The following is a 12493-nucleotide window of genomic DNA, read 5'->3' as shown; positions in this document are numbered from 1 at the left end:
GGACTAAACGTCTTTTATGTAAAATATCTTATTCAAGTCAGTACTAAATAAAAAAAATCCCTCTTATTTAGTTAAAATAGTTAATATTTTGCAGATTCTGCAAGGTGTATGTAAACTTTTGACTTCAACTGTATATAAACATATAGCATACATTTATATAGGACTTTTATATAAGCTAACCTGGTTCATTCCACTGTTAAGGAAGGGTCCTGGTAGAAACAGAGCTTGCTGTGGTCCAGCATCCCAATACCGTCCAATATTTTGCCCATTAACGAAGACTACACCCTTACTCCAACCCTGCTTGGGGACATTATATTCAGTGGAATATTTCTGACTAATTTTAAATGAATAGTTCACCCAATAATGAAAATATACTCTCAAAGCCCCTCAGGCCATTCAAGATGTAGATTAGTTTTTGAGAAAATTAGCATTAAATCACTTTCTCTCTAATGGATCCTCTGCAGTGAATGGGTGCCATCAGAATGAGAGTCCAAGTCTATCAATTAACATGTTATAATCCAAAAAGCTGCATGTTGTAATAAACAAATTTATCATTAAGAGTATGAATTATAGACTTGAATTTTGGCTAGACGCAATGGTCAAAAGTGAAAACGTCTTAATAATGGATTTGTTTCTTATAAACACGCATCTTTTCACTTCGTAAGACGTTAACTGATGGACTGGAGTGGTGTGGATTACTTGTGGATTATATTGTGATGTTTTAATCAGCTGTTTGGACTCTCATTTGACATCCATTCACTGCAAATGATTTAGTGGTAAGGAATCTGTTATGACGAAAAAACAAACTCGTCTACATCTTGGATGGCCTGAGAGTGAGTGCATTTTCAGCATTGTTCAAATCCTGTCCTAATTCATTAAACTCACTGGCAGCTTCATAAAAGTGTCGCTTGGATATCCATTCACAAATAACCTTCCCTGGAAAAATCCTGGGAGGCTTGGCTTATTGGGGACGGATTTCCAAGGTGCCCTGTACAACCTAAAATGAAAGCATTAATGATTACTGAGTTTTTCCACCCTAGTTGTATGTCCTGTTACTTCATGAGATTTTACTCACCTGTCAATAAAGTCAGGAGTCATATCCAAGCTATATATTGTGAAGTCTCTAAGTGGCGTGTGGTTTAACATAATGTTTCCAACAATACCTGAAAACAGATTTTGAATTGGTTGATGATGGTTGTAATATGATTCAGAGACTGTGAAGCATTAATGGTCAATATCTTCAATACATGGTACTGTACCTTTTCGCTGGTTGTCCATGTCTTTACCATAATGCACACGGCCACAGTTTTCCACTAGCAAACTCAAAGTGCGTTTCTCCTACAGATAATCAATAGTCAATTAATTCATGTGATCAAAAATACAGCAAAACAGTAATATTGTGAAATATTATCATTTAAAATTGTAATATATTTTAAAATGTAATTTATTCCTATTTCAGCATCATTACTCCAGTCTTCAGTGTCACATGATCCTTCCGAAAATCCTCAAGAAACCTTTTTTAATTATTATCAATGTTGAAAACTGTTGTGCTGCTTATTATTATTATTATTATTATGATGCTAATTATAGAATTCTTTGATGAGACATTATAAATGTCTTTACTATCACTATTGAGAAATTGAATGTGTCCTTGCTGAATAAATGTATTAATTTCTTTCTTTCAAAGAAAAATCGCACTGATCCTAAACTTTTGAACTAGTCTTAGAGTTTATGTTTTTATGTATTACATTTATTATATTAAAAGATAAGAAAATGGAATAGATATAACATATGTGACCCATAAGGGTATTTTTTTTTAACTGATACATAATCCAAAAGCTATATATTAATAAGCTTTCCAATTGATGTATGGTTTGTTAGGATAGACAACAACTGCCCAAGATACTATTTGAAAATCTGAAATCTGAGGAAGCAAACAAATCTGAGAAATTTGAGAAAATCGCCTTTAATGTTGTCCAAAAGAAGTTCTTAGCAATGCATATTATTAATAAAAAATTAAGTTTCAATATATTTACGGTAGGAAATTTACTAAATATCTTCATGGAACATGATCTTTACTTAATACCCAACTGATTTTTGGCGTAAAAGAAAAATTTTGACCTATACAATGTACTACTTGACCATACAGTGTTACTTGAGACTGGTTTTGTGGTCCAGGGTTACATATTACTATAATTATAAGATAATGTTTTTTTAAAAACCACCTCAGTATCAACAGAACATAAAGATATAAAGATGAAAATTAAAATAAATCCATACCTTTGCATCAGGAACAGCTAATTCTACATTTCTTTGGTGAAAAATGCCAATGAAACTTTGGTTCACAAATACCTAGGGAAGAAAAGCCTGATTAAAATAAAAAGCAGATGCATATTCATGTACAACAGTATCAGCACTAACCAGGGCTCTGTCTTGGATGTTGCGTCCTGATTTCAAAGAGCCTCCTCTGGTGATGGTGGTCTCATAGAGGGTGTATCCGTACGCCTGGCCGTTACCGTTATTCGCAGGCAGATTCTCCATATTGACCGGGAATTGAGATTTGAAAGGCTTAAAGGTAAAGAAGATGTATTTTGAGGTTCACTTCTCAGAGTAAATGTTCCTGCTTCTCGTAGATTTCTTACCTCAGGTGTGAATTCCAGAGCATCCCACAATGAAAGATGCTGGAACAATATGGCGGCCTCATATGGCTCTTTCCAGCGGAGACCAGGCATCTCAGGGAGGACTTCACCTGAGAAGCATCACAGAAATCAGCATGGCTCAGAAAATATGTGAGTATGTTACTACTAGATACAATCTCCTTCAAAAAAGCCACATGGATATGGCGGAAAACAATATTAACTTCTCATATGTTGTACAGCATCCAAAATGTTGAAAGAATTCAAGATGGATGGCCTAAGGTGAAAAAAGCTGCATGTTTGTAAGAAACAAATCCATCATTAAGACGTTTTTAACGTTAAACCATTGCTTCCAGCTAAGACATAAGTCTTCTATCCATAATATTGCTTTCTACAGTAAAAAAAAATGTCAACTGTTTCAAGCAAAAACAGATAAGTTTTAAACAAATATGGATTTTGATGTGAGGGGACAACAAGGAATGGACTTCACTTGAGGAAATTATAACTCATATTTTGGTTGGAAGATACGGTTTAAAGTTTAAACAGCTAAATGATGGATTTGTTTCTTACAAACACGCAGCTTTGTTGTGGATTATTGTGATGTTTTTATCAGCTGTTTGGACTCTCATTCTGACGGCACCCATTCACTGCAGAGGATTCATTGGTGAGCAAGTGACGTAATGCTGAATTTCTCTCTGTTCCAGTGAACAAACCGACTCGTCGTAGTCGACTCAACTGTAAGGAAATTTTCATTTTTGGTTGACCTATTTCTTTAAAAGATGGGATGACATACTGTTGAAATTGCTGAGGAGGTCTCTGAGAAGATGGTATTTTGGTGTGTAATCTCCTGATTCGGACAAAGGAGCATCATAATCTAAAAGAGAGAGAGAAGGGAATAAAAAAGGCTTGTGTTATGCATTTCTTTCAATAGAAACACTTTGTTCTGCTGCTTTTTCAGTCCTACATGAATGCTTGTGCTCTAACTTGATAGCTCCACACACTGGCCATATTGTGAAGTACAACATCAGTTCACCTTGTGCAAAAATCTCCCTTAGCCTCATGTTGTTCCAAACCTGTATGACTTATTTCATCATGTGAAACATAAAAAGAAGATCTTTTGAGAAACTGTGTTTCTCATTGTGCTTTTTGTTTATAATGGAAGTCAATGGTCTCCAGTGTTGTTTGGTTTCCAGTGTTCTTTAAAATATATTTTTGTGTTCCAGTTTAAAGCTACATGAGGGTGAGTAAATGATGAGAGAACTATTCCTTTAAAAGTGATATTTTAATATTAAAATACTTTCTTCTACCCAAGTTCAACATGCAAATGAAAGTAACACAAACCATAGCTTGTAACCAGAGCTTTGTAAGATGGGTTGCCCAATGCTCCATTCATGAAGCCAAAGTTTGTCCCTCCCTGGAACATGTACAGGTTGATGGACATTCCTCGTCTCAGTATCTCTCTCACCACAGCAACCAGGTCTGTCATTATAAAGGAAATTTCATGTCATGTTGATCATGTTAAATAACAATTTATCAAGGTTTTTTTTTTTTTGTATAGAAATAAATAGTTAATAAATACAACCCTTTTTTTTAATTAAAGGGATAGTTCGCCCAAAAATGAAAATTCTGTCATTAATTTCTCACCCTCATGCCAGTCCAAACCCGTAAGACCTTTGTTCATTTTAGGAACACAAATGAAGATATTTTTGATGAAATCCGAGAGCTTTCTGACCCTGCATAGACAGCAATGCAACTGACACATTCAAGGCCCAGAAAGGTAGTAAGGACATCATAAAAATAGTACCAGAACTGTCCCGGGAGAGAAGAAATCATTGAATAAAGCTGTTATTTTTGATTTCTTTATGCACAAAAAGTATTCTCGTAGCTTCATAAAATTACGCTTGAGCCACTGATGTCACATGGACTATTTTATTGATGTCCTTACTACCTTTTTGGGCCTTGAACATGGTAGTACCCAAGCTGTCTATGCAGGGTCAGAAAGTTCTCAAATTTGATCAAAAATATCTTCAGTTGTGTTCCAAAGATGAACAAAGGTCTTACAGGTTTGGAACGACATGAAGATGAGTAATTAATGACGGAATTTTAATTTTTGGGTGAACTATCCCCTTAATAAAACAAAATAAAAGTAGGTATAATAAAATAAATAAAATAATGATTGTCTTATTTTAAAAAAATGAATACAAATATAATTTATTGTTTGTATTTTTTTATACATTTCTGTTTCAAAATTATAATTTTTTCATTGTGTCACATGATAACATCTTACCCTCTGCAGGAAAACTATGGTGCAAACCACCCCATCCATCAGACCTCCCCGTCCACAGCTCCATCACCAGCACAGGACTGTTGGGCTTCATGCAAATGTGAAGAAAGTAATGTCAAATGTTTCATATAACACTTTTAACTACTAAATGGACACTAAAATATCTACCTGCACTGTTTCTAGATATCTGATGTCATCGTGATTCATTTTCTGTAGATTTAGAGTTCTTAAAGCTTTGATGGGGAAAGAATGTTTGACAGCAATCATTTTGTTATCGGTAATAGGTAATCTACTGTTCAAAAGTTTGGGATCAGCAAGACATTTTTTTGTTAAGAAATTAATACTCGCAACCCTTTTTACAAGATGTAATATAAGTCCCAGACATCCCCAGAATGTGTTTGTAAAGTTTTAGCTCAAAATACCTCACAGATTATTTATTATATCATTTTGAAACATTTTGAGTGAACGCAGAAACATGCTGTTTTTATGCATGGCTCTTTAAATGCAAATGAGCTGCTGCTCCCTGCCCCCTTTTTCAGAATAGAGCTGTGCCTTTACAGCTCGTACCTCAGATCAGGGGCGCCGCTCGCAATTTTGGGCCCTACTGTATGACAAAATATGAGGTTGGGCCCCCCCTACCACACCAAAGCAGATCTCTGGGGGCCCCTAAAGTGCATGGGCCCTTAGAATTGTCCTAATTTTCCCCCCTTAGTGGCGCCCCTGCCTCAGATACTCTGCTAAAAAACATCTGTTTGGTTTTGATTATCTCGTCTATCGCTCCAAATTCATGCGTTTTAAACCACATCAGTTTAAACTTCTGATATAGGGTTTTCTGAGCGTACATATGCGAAGCAAGTGCACAGAAAGTGGCTGTCACATGGTATTAAACTAAGTTCTCTTTCATGTCTTATTGCACTTAAACTGTCAAATACACACAAGTTTATGTTAAAAAACATGTGTTACAAAACCGGTTGTGTCTGTGAAGGTAAACAGCTGGGAAAGAAATCAATGTGTATGTGGCAGCAGTGCAGTAAATAAATCATTAATACACTGCTCTCGTCTCCTCTGAGGCTGGGACTCTAAATAGTGATCTGTGCTCATCTGTGCAGGGGGAATGTAAGCGGATCTTTTTTTTTTCACGTTTTCTGGGTTGGTAGATACACTTATAGCAGTTAAACTTGGAAAAAGTCAGATTTTCATGATATGTCACCTTTTAAATTGTGATAATATTTCACAATATGACTGTATTTTCTAATCTTGGTGAGCATAAGAGACTTCTTTCAAAAGCATTTAAAAAAATCTTACTGAGCCCAAACTTAGTGTTACAGAAAATAATTGTTGAATTTACAATTTAATTCTTGTTTTGTTTGTACCTCCTGGCACTCCACCATATTTTAGACCCTCGTGGTCGTCTGATGTTAAGAGAACTTCACTGATGCCTCTTTCTTGGAGAGCCTGAAAAAAATGACATTATAAACTCTGCCAGCAAGTATGGCATCTGAAGTTTAATGTTTATACCTCTTTGATAAACGTCATGTAGTTTCCATCTCTTGCATGTGATCCATATTTGTTCTCCACTTGAACGGCAATGATAGGCCCACCTTTCCTAAACTGACAGCATATAAACCCAACATCCATCAAAGACCACTCAGAGTATATTTTTGAGAACATTTTGTGTTTCAGAAAGAATCCTACCTGGAAAGGCACCACTTTGGGAATGATCTTATCGAAGTACACGTTTACAGCCGCTATGAATCCTGGGTAAGTTGTTCTCAGCTTCATCTCTCTATCTCGCAAAAGCCAGCTGTAGAGGGAAATGGTTTGTTTGGGGTTTTAAAAATAGAATAAATGTCACTTTCTGTGTAATGTTACACGATAGACATTCTGCTAACCATTAAAGGGATAGTTCAGCCAAAAATGAAAATTTGATGTTTATCTGCTTACCCCCAGGGCATCCAAGATGTAGGTGACTTTGTTTCTTCAGCAGAACACAAACGAAGATATTTAATGAAAACCGGTGCAGTCTATCAGCCAAATAATGGAAGTGGATGGGCACCAGACCTTTAAAAGTAAAAAAAAAAAAAACATGTACAGACAAATCCAAATTACACCCTGCGACTCGTGACGATACACTGATGTCCTAAGACACGAAACGATCGTTTTTTGCGAGAAACTGAACAGTATTTATATAATTTTTTACCTTTGATACACAGCCACGTTCAACTGTCATGAGCACGAGTTTAGCATCCGGATCGTTACACGTGTACGCGCTTCTGGCGTAGTATACGCAAACACCGGAAGCGATCTGTCATGTGTATACGACACTCATTGTTTACACAGTGCACAGAGATTGTGGGTATAGCGGCTATTCAAAATGGTAACTACTTGCGCTTATCCTGATTGTTCAAACCGATTCAAAGCTAAAAGATTATGTTTGCTTGCGCAAACTCATCCGGGACTTTTCACCGATTTCCCCTTACGGTGTTTGCGTATTCTACGCCAGAGCGCGTTCACATGTAAGCAGCCGGATGAAAAGCTCGTGCTCAGGACAGATGGACGTGGCTGTGTATCAAAGGTAAAAAATAATATAAATACTGTTTAATTTCTCGCAAAAACCGATCGTTTCATGTCTTAGGACATCAATGTATCGTCACGAGCCACAGGGTGTATTTTGGATTTGTCTGTGCATGTTTTTTTTTACTTTTAAAGGTCTGGTGCCCATCCACTTCCATTATTTGGCTGGCAGACTGCACCGGTTTTCGCTAAAAATCTTCGTTTGTGTTCTGCTGAAGAAACAAAGTCACCTACATCTTGGATGCCCTGGGGGTAAGCAGATAAACATCAAATTTTGCTTGCTGCCTCACGATTTTTAATCACATTTGCTCTGGAATTTGCAGGATATGACTTAAAAGTTATGCTGGAGTAGAGCTGTTTATATTCCGTTCAACAGCAGAAATCACCTGGGCAGTCCTCCAAGGTCAACGTCAGAGCCTATGTACGGTCCTGGACGTAAAATCACCCAGAGTCCCACCTCTGCAGCCAAGTTAAGGAAAGCTCTGTGAATTGGATGAGCAAAAAAACATGAGCTAATTTAAAATGATCAGATAAGTCACAGAATTATAGAAAAATCAAATTAATTGCAAAAGATATTAAAAAAATAAATAAATAAAAGTTTGCATTTGTAAAGAAGCACAATTATTGATTCGAAGTCAGACGGGTGGGGTTAAAAATGATTATACAGTTTATTTAATGTTTTCAGATAAGTTTCAGATATTTCAGAAGAGCAATGTAAACCACAAGCCAAATAATAGTCATAAATGTGAGATTCATACAATGAAAAGTCCACAAATCCATTAGCCAGGAATAAACAGATTCCAATTTTTATATTAATAAGCAAATCCAAATCTGTTCAACAATAGTATACTTCTTTGAGAAGATATACAAATGCAGAAATTATGAGAATTATTGCTATAATAATATGTACTGTCTCAAAAGTTAAGACTTCCATAAAAGCCAAATTGTAATTAATAAAGTCAAATTTAGTCAAATAGTGAAACAATAATATCAAATCTGAGAAAAATAGACCGTTTCAGGTGCACCCAGAAGAAAGTTGAGATCGGAGTAAAGGAGGTTGAGAAGTTTGAAGTCTCCGATCTGTCCAGAATAAAATTGCAAGACTTTTTATACCCAAAAACCAGACAACTCAGGAAGTTTAAAGGTCAAAGTCACTTGAAAATACATCAACACATCAACTCGTGATTAGTAATTATAAACTCGGTTGAGTGGACGTGCAGTTTCATTTCTCCTTTTTAGTTTAATTTATCTCTTGAGACATTGAGACATGTTAATGTTAATCTAATTGTCCATCTAAACTGTCCGTTTTGCGGAACTGTGCTTCGGACATCACACACATACATAGATGAAGATGGAAAAAGTATAGATGAAACATACTTCGAAGGATGAATAAAGCATTCAGCACTATATTGAGTAGCTTAATCATTAAGACATAACCAAACTTCTAATATTTCAAGATGATTATTAATATGTGTTAATATTTCTATATTTTGATTAAAGGTTGTATCAGCGATTTCTAGCCTGAAACATAAAGTGTAAAATTCAGCTTATCTTTCATCACGATCCACTCGCTGCCTGCCCCATAAATTGTCTGTGAAAAAACCGCGTCTCTCTGGTCAGCCTAGGGTCCGAGATATGCCAAAAAAACAATCGGCACTACCAACCTTTCCACAGCAAAAACAAACATTGTTCCAACCAATCAGCGTCAGGGGTTTGGTGTTGTGGACTTTCGCTCCGCCTCCCTCACATCCCTGCACCAGTAGGAAAGTCCACAACACGAACCCCCTGACGCTGATTGGTTGGAACATGGTTTGTTTATCTGTGGTTATTGTTGATAGCGCCGATTGTTTTTTTTGGCATATCTCGGACCCTAGGCTGACCAGAGAGACGCGGTTTTTTCACAGACAATTTATGGGGCAGGCAGCGAGCGGATCGTGAATAAAGGTCAGCTGAATTTGACACTTTATGTTTTAGGCTAGAAATCGCTGATACAACCTTTAAGAACGCAATACTCATGTCTCAGCTTGTGATCAAAAAGGTTATTATTTGCATATTTGCACACCAACCCAAACTTTACTAAGAAGTACTTCTGGTTCTTGTTCTAAGAATTGGTCTGAGTTGATGATAGATATGATAAAATGTACGAAAATAACATAGCTACATAGCAACAGCATACAGTCTCATGTCATGTCTCAAAAGGTCAGTCAGGGCAAAACTGTTAGGGCATTGAATACATATTCTCAAAAAGATAAATAATTATATAAATATAATTAATATTTCTAAATAATTGATGTGTTGACTTTATGAAATTAACAAGAATTTGCATATTCATTTGTAAGATTACGTATTATTAACTGTATTATGAATATATCTTATGAATAAAAAATAAAAATAATGAAATAATGTTAAGAAGCAGAATTAATTAAGTAGTAAGCAAATAAATAAATAAATAAAAGTTTGGAATTTGTGAAGAAGCACAGTTATTTATTTATAAATGAATTATTGCCATTTTAACAATTAAAGCATTGAACTAAATAAATAATTAAATAAATACAGTTGGAATTCGTAAAGAAGCATAATTATTATTTAAAAATGTATTATAGCCATTTAAAAAAATAAAGTTGAAATTTGTAAAGAAGCAGCATTAATTATTTTAAAATCAATTATAGCATTTAAATAAATAAATAAAGTTGAACTTTGTAAATAAGCAGAATTAATTATTTAAAAATTAATTATAATAAATAAAGTTGACATCTGTAAATAAGCAATATTATTATTTAAAAATTAATTATAAAAAAGAAAGAAAGAAAGAAAGAAAGTTGAAATTTGTAAATAAGCAGAATTAATTAAAATATAATTATAATAAATAAATGTTGGAATTTGTAAAGAAGCAAGGTTATTTATTTAAAAATTAATTAATTAATGCCATTTTAACAATTAAAGCCTTTAACTAACTAAATAAATGAATGTTAGAATTTGTAAAGAAGCAAAGTTGTTTATTTAGAAATGAATTATTGCCATTTTAACAATTAAAACATTTAACTAACTAAATGTTAGAAGTTTTTAAAGAAGCACAGTTAATTATAGTTAAATTAAGTTATATAAAAATTATATAAAAAAATAGTTACAGCATTTAAATTATATTAATTTAATAAATTATAATAAATTTTATAAATAAATAAAAAGCTGAAAGTTGTAAATAAGCAGAATTAATTATTTAAAAATTAATTATAATAAAGAAATAAAGTAAAAATTTGTAAATAAGCAGAATTAATTGTTTAAAAAATTAATTAGAATAAAGTTGAAATTTGTAAATAAGCAGAATTAATTATTTAAAAATTAATTATAAAAAAGAAATTTGAAATGTGTAAATAAGCAGAATGAATTATTTAAAAATTAATTATAATAAAGAAATAAAGTAAAAATTTGTAAATAAGCAGAATTAATTGTTTAAAAAATTAATTAGAATAAATAAAGTTGACATCTGTAAATAAGCAATATTATTATTTAAAAATTAATTATAAAAAAGAAAGAAAGAAAGAAAGAAAGAAAGTTGAAATTTGTAAATAAGCAGAATTAATTAAAATATAATTATAATAAATAAATGTTGGAATTTGTAAAGAAGCAAGGTTATTTATTTAAAAATTAATTAATTAATGCCATTTTAACAATTAAAGCCTTTAACTAAATAAATAAATGAATGTTAGAATTTGTAAACAAGCAGAATTACTTATTTAAAAATTAATTATAAAAAGAAATTTGAAATGTGTAAATAAGCAGAATGAATTATTTAAAAATAAATTATATTAAATAAAATTTAAATTTGTAAATAAGCAGAATTAATTATTTAAAAATTAATTATAATAAAGAAATAAAGTTAAAATTGGTAAATAAGCAGAATTAATTGTTTAAAAAATTAATTAGAATAAAGTTGAAATTTGTAAATAAGCAGAATTAATTATTTAAAAATAAATTACAATAAATAAATAAATAATGTTGAAATTTGTAAACAAGCAGAATTAATTATTTAAAAATTAATTATAAAAAAGACATTTGAAATGTGTAAATAAGCAGAATGAATTATTTTAAAATAAATTATATTAAATAAAGTTTAAATTTGTAAATAAGCAGAATTAATTAATTTTATTTAATTATTATTAATTTAATTATTTTATTTAAATAAATAAATAAATGTTGGAATTTGTAAAGAAGCAAGGTTATTTATTTAGAAATGAATTAATTACTGCTATTTTAAAAATTAAAGCAATTATTAAAAAATAGTTATTGTAATTTAATAAAGCATTTAACAAAATGTTTTCTGTGATCACATGACTTTTTATAATTGCTAACACGCCATTTGGAGCTTCAGGTCTTACATTTTCTTTAAATTTTGCAATGATATTTGCTCTTTCTCCAGCTGGAGGGTTTTGTTCTTATGGAAGTATTCCCACTGCTGTGCAGAGCTTAGATAATGATGCAGACCAGGATGAAACAAGAATGAGAACAAAGTCCCTCCTGGCAACAGCAGACCGACCGTATCGTCAAAGGACCGGTAACAGGAGCTCTCGGAGATGTTTGTCTAACTACCATAAGTGAAAGTCTAACAAGGCATTAAATAGAGGTGAGATCCTTCCAGGGTCAAAATACACAGATCACATATAGTGCTAATGTTCTCACATGTGGGAATTAGGCAAAGGATAGGGAGGATTTCTTACTCTATATCAAGGCCTCCCTGGAAACGTAGTTCTCCTTTCTCTGGCTGATGGAGAGACCATGGCACATCTCTGCAAGATAAACACAGTCTTATTACTAAACGCTTCTCAGTATCATTGACTATAATTGTCCATTTCAAACCTACACAGTGAGAGTGTTAAGACCACAGGCTTTCATTTTCACCATCCGGTCCTTCCAGTAAGCTCTCGGCAGGCGGAAGTAGTGTAAAGAGCCTCCCAGAATACGAAACGGCTTTCCTCCCAGAGTGAACTGGGAAGAGTTCACC

General features: G+C 33.1%; 1 protein-coding gene across 1 annotated transcript in view; it reads right to left on the bottom strand.

Annotated features, from left to right (window-relative positions):
- The window catches only part of LOC141298844 (beta-galactosidase-1-like protein 2), a 13668-nt gene extending 1175 nt beyond the window's left edge, over positions 1-12493 (bottom strand). Inside the window, exons 1-17 of the mRNA XM_073829160.1 lie at positions 12353-12493; positions 12210-12278; positions 7881-7976; positions 6616-6724; positions 6439-6531; positions 6294-6375; positions 5089-5153; positions 4924-5008; positions 3978-4115; positions 3430-3510; positions 2643-2749; positions 2422-2568; positions 2281-2352; positions 1260-1338; positions 1076-1163; positions 886-997; positions 181-297 (exon numbers count right to left, since the gene is read on the bottom strand). Of these exons, the coding sequence (XP_073685261.1) occupies positions 181-297; positions 886-997; positions 1076-1163; positions 1260-1338; positions 2281-2352; positions 2422-2568; positions 2643-2749; positions 3430-3510; positions 3978-4115; positions 4924-5008; positions 5089-5153; positions 6294-6375; positions 6439-6531; positions 6616-6724; positions 7881-7976; positions 12210-12278; positions 12353-12393 (1581 nt within the window). The 5' untranslated portion in view covers positions 12394-12493. The remainder of the gene's footprint in view (positions 1-180; positions 298-885; positions 998-1075; positions 1164-1259; positions 1339-2280; positions 2353-2421; positions 2569-2642; positions 2750-3429; positions 3511-3977; positions 4116-4923; positions 5009-5088; positions 5154-6293; positions 6376-6438; positions 6532-6615; positions 6725-7880; positions 7977-12209; positions 12279-12352) is intronic.

Source organism: Garra rufa, chromosome 23 (genome assembly GCF_049309525.1).
Source record: "Garra rufa chromosome 23, GarRuf1.0, whole genome shotgun sequence".
Lineage (NCBI taxonomy): Eukaryota > Metazoa > Chordata > Actinopteri > Cypriniformes > Cyprinidae > Garra > Garra rufa.
Note: the sequence above shows the minus strand (reverse complement) of the source record. Positions and strands in the feature narration are given on the sequence as shown.